General features: G+C 47.5%; 4 protein-coding genes across 4 annotated transcripts; all 4 read left to right on the top strand.

The window, feature by feature from the left end:
* The first annotated feature begins 446 nt into the window (after positions 1 to 446).
* Positions 447 to 5,295, top strand: F4812DRAFT_91267 (uncharacterized protein). Its single transcript, XM_047939535.1, has 9 exons — positions 447 to 544; positions 609 to 884; positions 1,005 to 1,108; positions 1,185 to 1,287; positions 1,349 to 1,447; positions 1,539 to 1,703; positions 1,758 to 2,256; positions 2,317 to 2,408; positions 2,479 to 5,295. Exons 2-9 carry the CDS (start codon positions 681 to 683, stop codon positions 5,023 to 5,025), a joined length of 3,813 nt encoding a protein of 1,270 aa, XP_047788282.1. The 5' UTR covers positions 447 to 544; positions 609 to 680; the 3' UTR covers positions 5,026 to 5,295.
* A 237-nt stretch (positions 5,296 to 5,532) lies between these two features.
* Positions 5,533 to 6,070, top strand: F4812DRAFT_460945 (uncharacterized protein; the record flags this gene model as incomplete). Its single annotated transcript, XM_047937785.1, has 4 exons — positions 5,533 to 5,636; positions 5,710 to 5,732; positions 5,798 to 5,910; positions 5,966 to 6,070. The coding sequence occupies 4 exons, from the start codon at positions 5,533 to 5,535 to the stop codon at positions 6,068 to 6,070; spliced, it is 345 nt and encodes a 114-aa protein (XP_047788281.1).
* Positions 6,071 to 7,383: 1,313 nt separating this feature from the next.
* On the top strand, positions 7,384 to 8,848 carry F4812DRAFT_91086 (uncharacterized protein). The gene is made up of 3 exons (XM_047939532.1): positions 7,384 to 8,030; positions 8,151 to 8,407; positions 8,488 to 8,848. Exons 1-3 carry the CDS (start codon positions 7,956 to 7,958, stop codon positions 8,753 to 8,755), a joined length of 600 nt encoding a protein of 199 aa, XP_047788280.1. The 5' UTR covers positions 7,384 to 7,955; the 3' UTR covers positions 8,756 to 8,848.
* Positions 8,849 to 11,159: 2,311 nt separating this feature from the next.
* On the top strand, positions 11,160 to 14,219 carry F4812DRAFT_465866 (HECT-domain-containing protein; the record flags this gene model as incomplete). Its single annotated transcript, XM_047938499.1, has 7 exons — positions 11,160 to 11,194; positions 11,350 to 11,372; positions 11,444 to 11,482; positions 11,569 to 11,674; positions 11,731 to 11,864; positions 11,946 to 13,971; positions 14,033 to 14,219. The coding sequence occupies 7 exons, from the start codon at positions 11,160 to 11,162 to the stop codon at positions 14,130 to 14,132; spliced, it is 2,463 nt and encodes an 820-aa protein (XP_047788279.1). The 3' UTR covers positions 14,133 to 14,219.
* Between the last annotated feature and the right edge of the window lie 1,147 nt (positions 14,220 to 15,366).

Genomic DNA, 15,366 nt, shown 5'->3' with positions numbered 1-15,366 from the left:
TCGCGGACTTTTCACGGTGCCGTGGGAAGGCAACCTGACCAACACCCTCCTAATGAGAACAAGGGTCTTGGGCTAGTCATAATAATGGTGTTCGAAAGTGTAAGCGCTTGGGAGAGGCGCGGCAAGGGGGGACGGGATATCTTGGTTTACAGAATATCCTACGATACCCCCAAGTATATGTCTGTTTCTCAATTAGAGTCCTACTATCTCACTTGTTTTGTTACCTTTGAGAGCAATTCAAGCAAAAGTTTTGAGCTTGAAACTCCATATTGTTAGGCCGTACTCATCCAGCCCGGTCAACAAGATGGCGCCTTCACCGTCTTCAATTTTTCGCCTACTGGTTCTACAACTATGTCTTGTAGATAGCGTTTTTGGCCAAGCTGCGACGCTTGTGTACAATTGTGCTAAGCTGCCGTCCATCTGCCTTAATGTCAATTCTGTAAACCCGCTCTTACCAGTAGTTGGCAACGCTGCTGTGGGCAACCTGGGATTGTTAGATCCAGGACGAACTCCTGGTGGCCAAAACTTTATAACTTTGACCTTGGTCAGTTTTACCCTACTTACTTTGCCCTCAAGAAAATTGGTTCTAGTTATTAACAAGCTCATAGTAAGATTTGAAATCAATAACTTGTGAATTTTTGAATCCGAGTGACTTGGACAATAGTGTCCAGTGATTCGACATGTCATATAACAGAACAAAGTACGAACTGACTTTTGAGATCAGTGACACCAGTGAAACCAACAAGAACAGTCGCAGAAATATGGCATGCCCCGGGGGTTGGTATACCAACCCGGCTAACGGCTGTCCGAGAGCCAACCAACCGCCAGTGGTGCTCGCAGGGTCGTCTTATAGCAGTGGTTATACAGGCCAGCGATGGGTCCAGGCAAGTTAACTTGTTCTCTCACATACTGAGGCCAACTTGTTTTGTATCTACTCAGACGGTATCCTCCCGTCCGTTAATATCCGCTGGGAGCACAAGTTCTGACAGCTCGCGGTGGGTTAGAATGGCGTGACTTTTGGCATGGCAGGCTACAACGTCATCGCAAATCAGGCGAACACTGGGCCTGCTGGAGTTTTCTGGTCTTGCGATGAGTGGCCACCAGCTACGTTAGTATATCATTCTCATATATAGCACATCCGGCCCCTTTAAAGTCCGGCATATGAATATACTCACACAAATCAGAACTACGCAAGGAGGCGCTGGAGCACACACCTATTGTGCCCCGCAGAACTATAAATGCAGTTCTACTATGAGAGCCCTGGGTGCAGGAGTCAATTCCGAGCAGGTTCGTCGTTCATTGGATCAACCCTAATCGTCTGTTTATACAGTGAACTGATATATGGTAGGATATTCAAGGCATGTCTCATAACATTTTGAGAAACGTTCTGAAGACGCTTAGCCCGGGACAAACCCTGATTAATTTCAAGTTCCAAACAACCTGGAATGTACGTTGTCCATAGTGATCCTCTGCAGCCAAATTTCCGGAATATAATTATGTCGCTTAGTCGAACATGAGCAAAGCTAATGTTAACGTAGGACGAAGACGACGTCCCAGGTGCCTACGTAGAGTGGTCAGATGGCAATGGAGCGTATGTTAACAACATCTTCGGTCGTGCTGATGAGTCACCTCTGATGAAATACGCATTGGTTTTCAACAACGGGAGTGTCATGAGCTACGCGAGACCCATGACGGCTGATGAGGTAATTATGTATAGGACTCCCAGATGACACTGGTCTAATCTACCTACTTCGCAGATACAGTATAACTACTATACAAATACTAGTGGTTTCCAAGATCTAGTGTACAGAGATGAGCTCAACCTACACACTCAAGTTGGCGAAAATGCATCTAGTACGACTACCAACATTACTACGGTCTCACCCGTCCGACAACAATTTGAAACATTGTCAGAAAGCCCTCCGCTCCCTATTATTGATATTGCACGCATCTATATTCAAAAACTCGCCAAGGTCCATGTGGTGCCTTACCTCAACCAAGTGTTGAGTTTTCTACCAAGTTCAGCTGTTCCAACTTCAACGCGGTCGGCGACGGCAGCAAGTAGTCCAAGTTCCAGACCACGCGAGAGGAAATCAAGAATTCTGGACTATACCCCGAATGATGCTGTTTTCGCACGACAGAATACCAATCAGTGTAGTGCAACTAGTCCTTGTCCTGATGGATCATGCTGTAACAACCAAGGCGGTTGTGGTTATGGACCCGAGAACTGCGGAAAAGGAAATTGCACCAGTAATTGTATGTCTTTACGAACCTGCCCATGTTTCCAGAGATCCGTTACTAACCTTCACGCTCTAGGTAATGCGACAGCCATGTGCGGTCGTGATAGTCTGAATGGGGATGTGTCTTGTCCCCTGAACGTGTGTTGCAGCTACTACGGTTATTGTGGTGTGAGTGTTTTCTTTTAAGGTATTGATTATTGATAGGGAAGCTAATGGCCGACTCCTTGCTCTCCATCAGACTGGTTCCCAATTCTGCTCGTCACCAGAGCCGTATGCTCCCTGCCAAGCAGGTTTCGGCTCGTGCAGTGAAGTCAGTGCGCCCAGCTGCGGCGGAAGCTCGGCCCTGGGTCGGTCAATGGCATACTATCAGGTTTCGAACTCTTACTCTCGGCAGTGCGAGCGAATCACTCCGTCCCAGATCAACACGACAGGCCCCACGCACTTGATTCTTGCGTTTGTCAGCATTGACCCGACCACTTTTGAGATCGTCCCTGTCGACAGTCGCGACGTACCCCTGTACACTGACTTCACAGCACTCAAGACCGCTAACCTCCAGACCTGGGTATCCGTTGGCGGTTGGGACTTTAACGATCCGGGACCAACGCAAACAACGTTTAGTGACATCGTATCATCGGCAGCTAACCGTGCCACTTTCATCGCTTCTGTCAAGTCCTTCATGCAGAAGTATGGGTTCCAAGGTATCGACATCGATTGGGAATACCCCGGTGCCCCGGATCGAGCTGGCAGACCTGAGGATACGGAAAACTTCGTTACCTTACTACAAGAGATGAGGTCCGCTTATGGTACTTCGTTTGGTATCAGTGCCACAATTCCTGCTAGTTACTGGTACTTGAGGTGGTTTGATCCCATCAAAATGCAGCCTTATGTCGACTACTTTAACCTGTTATCCTATGATCTTCACGGTCCATGGGACAAAACCGTTGACGATATTGGGCCTATTATTATAGGTCAGACGAATATCCCCGAGCTTTACAACTGGACTCTGCCTTTATGGTACGACGGCGTAGACCCAAGTAAGATCAACATGGGCCTTGCCTACTATGGCCGAGGCTACACCGTGGCGAACGTCAACTGCGACAAGGTCGGTTGCACGTGGAGCGGAACGAGTCGTCCGGCGGCTTGCACGGACTTCGGCGGCGTCATGTCACTCCAGGAGATCCAAGCTATTGTCATACCGGAGATCGGAGTTCAACCAATTCTCGACTCGCAGGCCATGATGAAATACCTCGTGTGGGGCGATCAGTGGGTTGGCTACGACGATCTCGAGACCATTGCCATGAAAAAAGCCTGGGCTAGCAGTCACTGCTTCGGTGGCACAGTGATTTGGAGTATTGATCTGTTCTCCGGCGCGGGAAGCGGCAATACCCCGGATGGTCTCGGAAATGCGACTACAGGCGATCCGGGAGGCAGTGGCGGCAACAGTGGTGGTCAGGGTGAGGGAAGCGATTCGATCGTGTATATCGACCCTTCGATTTGGAAGGATCCCGAACCTATCATCAACTGCGAGCCTCCTTGCACCTTTATTCTCCCTCCTCTACCGCTTGCTACGCCCTCGACCGTTACATTCCCTCCGTACATAACATCATTGGAGGTTGCGTGGTCTACGTCAGGAAGCTGGACACGCATCACCGAGACAACAACGCTCAATATTCCTCCGCTTGTCGTCAGCTCTATACCCGTGTGGGAGTACACAGTCACTGGTACGGATACTGCCACCACCGTCTTGTCAACGTTCTACGTTACGGAGAGTATCCGGCCTCCTCCGTTTACCATCACCGATAACCCCAATCCGTTGAGTTCAAAGGGGGTGACACATCCGCCAGTGACAAGAACTATCACGCCTCCGCCATACCCTTATTCCTTTACTCGCCCAACTACCTCTTCGAGCTCGAAATCCAGCTCGACGACTGCAGCTGCGGCAGTATTCCCAATTGTTACATTCAAACCGGGAAAACCTGGACCCATCTGCAAGTCAGGTTGTGGAACGCCCTGTCTGATCTTCTGCCATGCACCATGCCTGCTGGACTGTGTGGACGGTGGCAACGACTTCCCTGACCCCATCGACCCAAACCCACCAAACAGACCGACACCACCGGAAGAGAATGATCCAACACCCACTGGGAAGCCAACGACGGCCAAGCCCGAGCCGACGGATACCAAGGGCGATGAGCCCGGGGACGAAGAGGAAGAAGAAGATGATGATCAGTGTGCCTTTGAGTTCGGTCTTCCAGCGCCCACCTACGTCGATCCAAACTTCGGCGCATCGGGCACACAGACAATATCAAAGCCAACGCCCCCGCCAACACCTGTTCCGACCCCCAACCCGACGCCGCCAAGCCCGAACCCATCCACGGAGAGTCTCCACTGCTACAACAGCGGTGCCGAAACGTCGCGGGCGAGTATGATCGACGGCGTCAACGCCTTTTGCGACTACTTCAACGGCCGCATTCTTGACGGTAGCGACGCCAACGCCGAGCACACGCTTACGTACACGCTGAACAACATCGACGTCACCGGGGGCACCGTAGCCGAGTGCCTTTTCACCGGCGGCATTGCCGGCTGCTGGGAGTACCTTACGCTGCAGGTCACGGTGACGAACGGTTGCCGCTTCGCCGTCGACGGGCCTAGCCCCTCGGATAACTGCGGCCGCATCTTCCGCGAGGCCATCGACAAGTGCGATACCTCTAGTACTCAATACAAGCAGGGTGGCACGGTTACTTCTAACTGTGCGGTGTGGAAAATTGATCCGAACGTTGATGTATAAGAAGAGATAGCATAGACATATAACATATATCCAGATGTGTGATCATACCGGAAGTTCAAGTTTTCATTCACTGTTTCGAGTGATAAAGCTGAGTGGAGTGTTTGTTTATGGATCAGCCGTCCACGCCGCAGTGTCTAGATCCGTACCTGACAGGTAATTAAGTTCCTTTAACAATCAACCTAAAGCCTTATTTCGCTTGTACTCATTTGCACCTATTAACTGGCTAGAGCTTCTTCGTAATTATATGGTAATGTATATGTTATGTTAGGGCATTTAACTTGGCCTACTATATAGCAACCCCCTTTTGTCATAGACCCGGGCTAGCAAAACTGTCCAGTATGGCAATAGGAGAGGGGGGGATTGATATATGTCGCTACCTACCTAGGTACATACATACTATGCACTCCAGCGTTGAGACCGCCAGCTCGTGACTATAATGTCCGTTTGTCCGTAATGTAGTTGTATTAAATCTCATCGTTTGATGGGGATACAGTAGACCATGTCGCCATGAAGCTACTACTTGCTCTGGTAACCTTAGTGGCTAGTATTCTCTCAGCGTCTATTGAGAATTTGTCCAGGATATACGGCTTCAAATATTGTCGACGCAGATGGTACGCTCACTGCGGACTTATCACTCTCTGGTGACGCATGCAATATTTACGGAACAAACCTACCTGACCTCAGGTTGCTTGTCGAGTATCAGACTGGTATGTTGTTCATATCGAGGTCAAAGTCTAGACAATTAGATATTAATTACTTGTAAATACTATAGATACCCGATTACACGTAAAGATATACGATGCTGGCCTTGATGTATACCAAGACATCAATATAGGCCAAACTGATTCAGGTGATCAGTTTCTCGAGTACAACATCATCGGTGGCGTACTGGATTTCTATTTCTTGGCCGGGCCCAGCCCCTTCTGATGTTAGTCGGCAGTATGCCGAAGTCGTTGGGTTGCCTGCTATGATGTCTTGCTGGGCGTCTGGTGGTTCCACCAGTGCAACGTACTACCTCCCGGGCGACGTGTTCTACGACTTCTAGACGCCGGGGCGGGTCCGGGAGAGAGGCGGGAACGTGACGGAGGACCGGGTGGGGTGGGCGGATATCCCGGTGCATATACGCGGGGGCGCGGTGGTTCCGCTGCGCACGGAGTCGGCGAATACGACGGCGGCGCTGCGGCGGAAGGACTTTCGGGTCGTGGCGGGATAGCTTGGATGTGGGCGATGATAAGTCTGATACACAGTTCACTTGGGACGGGACGACTTTCAAGGCTGATGGTACGTTTGGGTGTTCGACTGAGGTTGTGGTGGAGAGCGTGGTGGTCCTCAGGAGTGAGAAGCCTGTTGCTCGGAATGGGTCGTGGCCTCTTGATGGGCCGTTTGAAATTATATTCTAGTCTTGAGTTGGATCTTGTATTAGTTTCCAGTTGGTATTGGTATATATTAACCCCCCCCCCCCCCCCCCCCCCTCTTTTCCCCTTTTTCCGTATGGCTAGGGGAGTCTTATAAAAGTAAAATGTCATAGAACTGCCCCTGAGACGTGCCATAGTCGTTCCTGGTATTAGCAATTAACTGTTTAGATAGAAGTGTTTAATTATACTCAGCTTAGGAGTCCTATGGGTGTCACTGGTTAATATATTTCTAGAATAAGATAATATTCCACCAACCAGCACAATCCTATTATAAACACTTCTTATTGTACCCAAGTGATGTGGAGTTATTATAAGGTACTTGGGCCGGATGTTTGCTTCTATATGTGATTCTACCACTTATCCTTATACTTGCCCAGTTTGATAATACAACAATACAATACGCCACGGGCTCTTATACCATTATATGCACATTTCCTTAAGCTACTCTAGGTATAGTGGTGTGTGATTCAATTCATGCCAGTGGCAGCGACCTAAATATATATGAAGTTTGTAAAGGAACCAAGGCGAGGGTAATTCACTTATATCGTATGCTTTACCAGATATGTATAATACTTGACGGATATTTAACGACATTATGAAAGTACACTCGTTTTTATTCGAGTAACAGGTATTTAGAAATATCATTATAGGTAAATAGATCATAACGTCTAGTATGTACGTGCCATTAAAGGTAGGTATATTAACGCAATTTATATACAAACTTGATGCCAAAAACGTAAATTCATAGACTTGAATGAAGGTGATAAAGAAAGAACACCTCAGTTACACAGGTACTTCAATTCGCTACCTTTGGTATTTGCATATGTATACCTAACGCACTTATCCGTCTGGTCCTTGCCAAACTGGACCCACCTACGATGCCTTATGTACCTAGGCTGCTAAGAGTCAAAACGTTAGGAAAACCTTGGAAGAAGTGGCGCATCAACATCAAAAAAAAAAAAAAAGAGAAAACTTGCAGACAAGGCAAGTGCATAAAATGATTACATAAGGACGCATCCCCTCTGTTATGGGTCTATGGTTTAACCTCCACTACAGCTTTTTTTTTTTTAGAGCTCTTAGAAACGGGAAGCATCTCTAATTTGCCCAGTTTCTAGCGCATTTTCAACAACTAGCAACCTAAAAGGTCCCCCCAACCAGTCCAGTCCAGTCCAAGTTCGACCCTTGCGCTTTCTTGGGGTTTGCAGCATTAGGTACAGACAGACAAGAAACTGGATGCTATCTTGTCGCTGATCGCTGATAAGAATTTCTCTTCCACCATCTTTTCGGTAGTTATCCCGGATTCGTTACCATTGGAAATTCCCATTCTTGACAAGCAACAAGGCTATCGCCCAAGCTAGGGAGGGGTTAGTCTTTTTATTTTAATCTTTTCTTTTCTTTTCTTTTTTCTCTTTTTATTTTTACAGGTTCGCCTTTTTCGTCTTGCATCTACGCGTCTCTCTCGTATACCGCCGAGCCTTGCTAACGTGTCTTGGGAATACAGTCACGTCAAGCATCATGTCGGACGCGAATCACGACGAGCGCGATGTCACCGGAGAGGACCCCATGGTCAACGAGGAGGGTAATGATGAGGTGCGCCCTTCCCCCTTTTCGATCCTAGCTTAGTATATACGGTTCCATCGAAATACGTAATACAAGAGGAGAGGGATGTTTGTTAGATCGTATTGGCTAATGGGAAATGTCTGCGCATAGGAAGAGATCTCAGCAATGAAGAAACGCGTTGCTGAGATGGAGCAGGAAGCGGCTAAGCTCCGCGAGATGCATGCCGCGCTGGAAGAGAGAGGACAAGAGGTCTCAGAAGACAGATCCGACGTCGACAGCCGCAGTATCTTCGTCGGTAATGTCGACTACTCGGTCTCCCCCGAGGAGATACAAGCTCACTTCCAGAGCTGTGGTTCTATTAACCGCGTCACTATTCTACTGGACAAGTTTACTGGCCAGCCCAAGGGGTAAGACTACTCCGCTCTACGTCTGCAAACCCATCTCATGCTATTTAAGCGTAAGCTAACATTGAATGCTTTTCGTATAGTTATGCGTACGTCGAGTTTACTGAACCAAGCCTTGTTGCCCAAGCGTTGGTGCTTAACGACAGCGTTCTCAAAGGACGTAATATCAAAGTCACCCCCAAACGAACTAATATTCCGGGGCTAAGTCGTGGCCGTGGCCGCGGCCGTGGAGGATTCGGCGGCCCGGGACGAGGCTTTTACGGTGGAAGAGGCGGCTATGCGCCGCGAGGTGGCTTCTACCGAGGTGGTTATAGGGGTCGAGCACGAGGCAGCGGTTTCAACCCTTACTGAAGTTGGCTGAGCTCGTTTTCTTAAGTCTGTCAGCTCCGGGCCCTTGAGAGGCTTGAGGATGGCAAAAGTGTGAAGAAGGAAGAGATAAAAAAAAAAGGGTCATGATTCTTAGCGCAAGGGAAATGTGGTTGCCTATGGCATTTGGTTCTATAGGAATTGGCAGACGATGTCAACTGGGTATGTGGAATGCATACAGGACTTAACTTAGACCACCCGACTTCCGCAGGTATGGCGCAACGTTTGCCAGGTGGGCGTGCTTCATTATTCTCTCTCCTTCCACCTCCATGTCCAAAAAACCCAAGGGAGCGTTTCCAGGCGAGACTCAACCGTAGAAGAAAAAAGAAAAAGAAAAAAAGGACAGGCACATGGAGCTTTTTTTTTGGTACTCTGACCTTGGTCGCATATTTGCCCAGGCACGATAATAACAACCTGAGAGACGTCAAGAGAGGATGTAGTATTCATAAACGCCTGATCTAAGGAGATTGGCGGTTCGATGGAACGATATGCGCTTCTGCTTGTGGATTTAACGAAACTCTTCGACAAGGAAAAGAAATGCAATCCGAAAGATGCTTTTTTTCTCCCCCGACGTACGTATTTTTCAACAGGAGGAGGGAGCGCTAATGGGGGTTTATAAAGGCTCCCCCCTTTTTATAACCTACCTATGTAATTGCTAGTTATGACAGATGAAAATGATGGTTGACATCAAGATAATAACCGTCCATTTGGTATATTCCTTGTTCGTAGTTCGTCGAACTCTATAAATGCGACTCGGTGATCTAAGGTGGCCTTACTTACCTTTATAATATATGTAATAATATATCATATCAGATATCGGCCATGGCTATGGTTACATGCAAAACAAAAGGACGAAGAGTTGGGTCGTCCTAGGTAGGTAAGTAAGTTATTTTATTATTTTCTGATTTATAATATTTCTCTTATCCACTACCCCTAATGTCTTCCGGAGCATTCTTATTACCTTGCCTTACCTTAGGTAGGCGGGCATGTATAGAATCTATACCCAGCACAAGGAGAGAGAGAGACACACACACACCGGGTAACGGCACGGCCCAGATCTGTAAAACCAGAAAGTCTCCTGACCGTACGTGTTTGCCGTATTACCCTAGGCTTCCTAGGTACTTCCCCTCCGAGGCTTAGACCCTGGGTGGCATTTTTATGAGGGCTGTCGAATAGGAGAAGATGGTATTATCAGCTCGTCTGCGCGCGTCATGTAATCCAAAGTAATGGAATGCGTACCTAGACCTTAAGTACCTACCTAGGTAGTACCTATGTATGTAGGACTAAGGTAGTAGTAGTACGTATGTAGGTATGTGAAATGACCTAGGTAAGCTTGAAGTTACCATAGTAGAAAAGCAATAGGGATTGTTAGCTGAAGCTGGATGTTCAATGGGCAATGTTTAAAGGTTTAGCGAAAAAGCACGGTATTTTGCATAAGATAGTTGTACAGTGATTTATTTTAATGAAAACACAAAGTACGGTAACAACTTCAGACGATGATGAAAATGTATAAGGTAGTAGGTACCTCTTACTGGGTGTATCAAGTTCCTTTGTATTCAGTACCTCTCGCGTTACAGATTGTCCTCGAATACCTGGGTACACGTACTCTTACAGTAGGTACAGACGATGGGTACTCGAGTTAGTAGCGCTTTGTTCATAAATACTTGAACATGCTTACCAATTAAGCTGTAAAAAGCGGTATTAGATATCTGGATGTACGTGAATATTTTCGCCTAGGAGATGTTGCATGCATTATCCTGTTTCTTAGCGCTTTTTGCACAGCCTCAGGTAAAAAGTTACGGCAGCTATTGGACCGGATTGATTCAGCGCTATGGTGTATTGCGTTTAGTGCTAGTGTAAATGTGTTAGGTACATGATACTACCTACCTAGGTCCCTCTATCTGCTCGGGTCTGATTTAGGGATGATGGATACGCCACTACGGCCACTACGGTCACTGCCCACTTAAGGTATGAACCTATCCTATGCTTCCTATGCTTAACCTTGGAACCCACTACGACCTGCCTTGCCTTAACCTCATACCTTTTTCAACCCGCTAGCTAGTGGCTATTACCACCATCAAGACTCCACGAGGCTCACATCCAATTCCCCCGTACCATTTAATTCAACTTCGACTAAAACTCAGATTACCTAGGCACAGCGCGACCAAACCAAAAAGAATATCACAGATAATTTTACCTATCGAATTGAAAAAATATATTATTTTCCATTTCATTCAAATTACAAATTCACCGTTGACCGAACGCGGACGGAACCCCTCCTTTGGAACGGGGACGCCCAAGGTGGGATCCGGGTTACCAAGAAGGTCATGAGAGTGTGAGACGTTTTGACTTCATTCCAAACGGTGAAGCAGCTATTTACTATAGTAATATGACTGCAACTCGTACTGAGCCAGGGCCTTCGGCGTGAGTTTTGAATTCATCATCATCATCATCATCATGAACCCTTTATCATAGAAAACCATGTCATTTATGCGAATTTTTTAAATGATTTTATGGCTACAATTTGATGAATCTGTTCGCTAACTTCGATTGATTTTTTCCCTTCTTTGTCTCTACAGCCAACCGAATCTGCGAGTCACGAGTGCGTCCTATACCAACTCCAACTCCATCACCACGCTTGGCGACCCGTAGATACTTACCTGTTTCTCCTAGTCATCGCTGCTGACGGCTTGTACAAGCGAGATGTATTCCGTATGTTAATCATCGCTGTCAAATCCTTATGGTTCATAATGATCCATAGTGTCCAAGTTGTTGTTAACCTATCCCTTGAAATGCAGGTCTCCCCGACCCATTTGCCGTAGCCACTATCAATGGCGAACAAACCAAGACCACGGCCGTTTCTAAACGTACACTCAACCCGTATTGGAATGAGAGCTTCGATTTGTACGCATCCGCTTCTCGCACAGAACAACTAGCCCGTATACTTACCGAGTCTATAGTCGAGCAACCGAAGACAGTATCTTAGCAGTGCAAGTATTTGACCAAAAGAAGTTCAAGAAAAAGGATCAAGGCTTCTTAGGGGTTATCAATGTCAGGATCGGGGACGTTATTGAATTAGTAGACGGCGCCGATGGTACGCATAAGTCTCTTTCTATGAATCTTCTTGTTGAAATCCAGACTTCTCCCATTCTAGGCTAACGTTTTTCTTTCGTAGATCAGATGCTTACACGGGATTTGAAGAAGTCTACCGATAACCTCGTCGTTCACGGAAAGTTGATAATCAACCTCTCTACAAACCTCACCACACCTGCCCGCCCTATACAACAACAACAACCTTCATCAGCGAGCTCCAGCCGACCGTCCTTAGCCCCCCAGGCCTCTACTGCTAGTGCCGTTAGTGCCTCCGATCGCCCAACGTCTTCCGCATCAGGTCCAAACGGGCTTGCGCCAGGTGCACAGACGGCTTTACCGCTCAGGCCTAACGGCGCAAATGCGCCTGCTGTTAATGGCAACGGTGCACAGGCTCGACCCGCAGCCCAGATGAGTCCCTTTGAAGATGCCCAAGGCCGCCTACCTGCTGGCTGGGAGCGGCGCGAAGATAATCTAGGGAGAACTTACTATGTAGATCATAATACGCGAACCACGAGCTGGAACCGGCCGACTCAAACCGGCACCTCGGCAGAGAACCGTGGCGAAAGAGAAGCAGCTACCCAGGTTGAGCGTCAAAGGCATCAGAACAGAACCCTACCCGAAGATCGTACCGGAGCCAACTCTCCAACCCTTCAGCAGCAACAGCAACAGCAACAGCAGCCAGCTTCTAGTAGCGGTTCGACCCATAGCCCCGGCCAAAGCACTCTGATGCACACCGGGGCTACCAGTCCTGGCACTGGTGAGCTTCCGCCCGGTTGGGAACAACGTTGGACACCCGAGGGTCGACCTTACTTCGTTGATCATAATACCCGAACTACGACATGGGTGGATCCTCGCCGACAGCAATATATCAGGATGTACGGTGGCCAAAATAATTCTAACGGAACTATACAGCAACAGCCGGTCTCGCAACTTGGCCCGCTGCCGAGTGGGTGGGAAATGCGATTAACCAACACGGCTCGCGTTTACTTCGTGGATCACAATACCAAAACGACGACATGGGATGACCCACGACTACCGTCCTCGTTAGACCAGAATGTGCCGCAGTATAAGCGAGATTTCCGAAGGAAGCTGATCTACTTCCGTTCGCAGCCTGCCATGCGAATACTTTCAGGACAATGTCATATGAAAGTGCGACGATCTCATATATTTGAGGATTCGTTCGCAGAGATCTCGAGACAATCCGCGACGGACCTGAAGAAGCGCCTAATGATTAAGTTCGATGGCGAAGATGGTCTAGATTATGGTGGTCTTTCTAGAGAGTTCTTTTTCTTATTATCGCATGAAATGTTTAACCCCTTTTACTGCCTTTTCGAATATTCCGCACACGATAACTACACCCTCCAGATCAACCCGCACTCGGGTATCAACCCCGAGCATTTGAATTACTTCAAGTTCATTGGTCGTGTGGTTGGCCTCGCCATCTTCCATCGCCGATTTTTGGACGCGTTTTTTATTGGAGCGCTTTATAAGATGATTCTAGGCAAGTCGGTGGTCCTTGCCGACATGGAGGGCGTGGACGCAGATTTCCATCGAAGTCTGCAGTGGATGCTTGACAATGATATCTCGGGCGGTATACTCGAGCAGACTTTCTCCACCGAGGACGAGCGCTTCGGTGTTGTCACAGTCGAGGATCTCATCCCTAACGGCCGAAATATCGACGTCACGAACGAGAACAAGAAGGAATATGTAGATCTCATGGTGAAGTGGCGCATTGAAAAGCGTATTTCGGAGCAATTCCAGGCCTTTAAGGAAGGATTCCACGAGCTTATCCCCCAGGACCTAATTAACGTCTTCGATGAGCGCGAATTAGAGTTACTAATTGGTGGTATTGCCGATATTGATGTGGACGACTGGAAGAAGCACACCGATTACCGCGGCTACACGGAAAGCGACGAGGTCATCCAGTTCTTCTGGCAAACGGTACGGAGCTGGGACGGCGAGCAGAAGAGCAGATTATTGCAGTTCACGACGGGTACTTCGCGAATCCCCGTCAACGGTTTCAAGGATCTTCAAGGCAGCGATGGCCCAAGGAGGTTTACCATCGAGAAAGCGGGCGAAGTTGGTAATTTACCAAAGGCACACACTTGGTACGTATTCAGCGTAGATGATGTATGTGAAATAGGATATATAACGCTAACATCAACATAGCTTTAATCGTCTAGATCTGCCCCCGTATAAATCGTTGGAGCAGCTGCAAAACAAGTTAACGACGGCGGTCGAGGAGACGATGGGTTTCGGACAGGAGTAAAAAGGCTGTTGTTGGTTTTGGTAGTGTTTTGTTCTTCTTGAACTTTTACTGCTACTATTACGACTACTCCTGCCGCTGCTACTGCTGTATATAGAAACGACTAATGGTGTTTTCCTCCCTATGAACTACGAACGGGGCCTTTTTAAGATCTCCTTTCATGTGTTCTGTTCCTGGTTAAACCCCCGTTGTCTGATTTCTTGCTAGTCCTAACCGAGTTGCGTTTGCGGCTTCTAAGGAGGGGGTTAGGGTTAGGGAAGTTGGGCTGATATAGCGATATATAGCGTGTATCGTTATGTTTTTTTTTGTTTTTTTCTTGAAAATTCTCGCCGACGGGTGCGTATATGTGTGTGAGTGTGCATTCCGACCACTCGGAAGGGCGGGATCAACTAAATACCTGGATAAGGAGAGGAGATTCGGAGCGAGGTTAACATTCGTTTTTTTTATCGTCTCTAGAGTTCAAAACAGAAACAGAACCCCATGCCATCCATTTATCGCGGACGTGGATATTATATGGGATTGGATATTATTATTATGCCTTATGTTTTATTTCACTCAGGTAGGTTAGGTACCTAACCTAGTTACCTGATATGTAAACTAAGCTGAAGTAAGATTAAGATATCCGTGAAAATGAAATAGTTGTTGTTGAACTGGAATCGTCCCCTGGATGGGAAATATGTTAGGTACTTAACTTAGGTAGGCAGGTTGCTAGGATAGATACCTAGGTACCTGATAGGTAAACGAACGGTCAGGCGCTCAGAGCTGTTAAAGTGATGAATGGGGGGATATCCACCGTGTTGTTGTTGATGATCCATTGCGTGAAGACTTACATATGCGCGTGAAGGTGGAAGGCATTAAGGAAGACCAGTAGTATACCTTACTTAGGTACGAATAATGTAATGTACAATACAATACACCAGCAAGGTAAGGGAGCCAGCCAGCCTGTGCCAGCAAATCTTTCCACCAATGCAGAGACTGAGGGATTTCTATTCCCCCTCGATCGATTCGATCCGATTCGATCCGATCTGCAAGATGAAACGGCACGATATTGTGCGCGTGGTGTGCGCATTTAAGAGGTATCTACCTAATCTACCTAGGTAGATAGAACCCGGGGATTTCTCCTTGGAAGCCTACTCGTCGCATTGCAGTCCAATCAACTCTTTGATATTAACTTACGTCCCTATTCGTACATGTATTATAGGGGACTGAACACTTCTCTAATCTACCTAGCAGTGTA

This window comes from Daldinia caldariorum, assembly GCF_022478825.1.
Source record: "Daldinia caldariorum strain CBS 122874 unplaced genomic scaffold F4812scaffold_13, whole genome shotgun sequence".
NCBI lineage: Eukaryota > Fungi > Ascomycota > Sordariomycetes > Xylariales > Hypoxylaceae > Daldinia > Daldinia caldariorum.
Note: the sequence above shows the minus strand (reverse complement) of the source record. Positions and strands in the feature narration are given on the sequence as shown.

Coding starts and splice junctions, on each gene's coding strand:
- F4812DRAFT_91086 (XM_047939532.1), top strand. CDS start 7,956: ATGTCGGACGCGAATCACGACGAGCGCGATGTCACCGGAGAGGACCCC. Junction 8,031..8,150: donor ACGAGGAGGGTAATGATGAG/GTGCGCCCTTCC, acceptor GTCTGCGCATAG/GAAGAGATCTCAGCAATGAA. Junction 8,408..8,487: donor TTTACTGGCCAGCCCAAGGG/GTAAGACTACTC, acceptor CTTTTCGTATAG/TTATGCGTACGTCGAGTTTA.
- F4812DRAFT_91267 (XM_047939535.1), top strand. CDS start 681: ATGTCATATAACAGAACAAAGTACGAACTGACTTTTGAGATCAGTGAC. Junction 885..1,004: donor CAGGCCAGCGATGGGTCCAG/GCAAGTTAACTT, acceptor GCGGTGGGTTAG/AATGGCGTGACTTTTGGCAT. Junction 1,109..1,184: donor GATGAGTGGCCACCAGCTAC/GTTAGTATATCA, acceptor CACACAAATCAG/AACTACGCAAGGAGGCGCTG.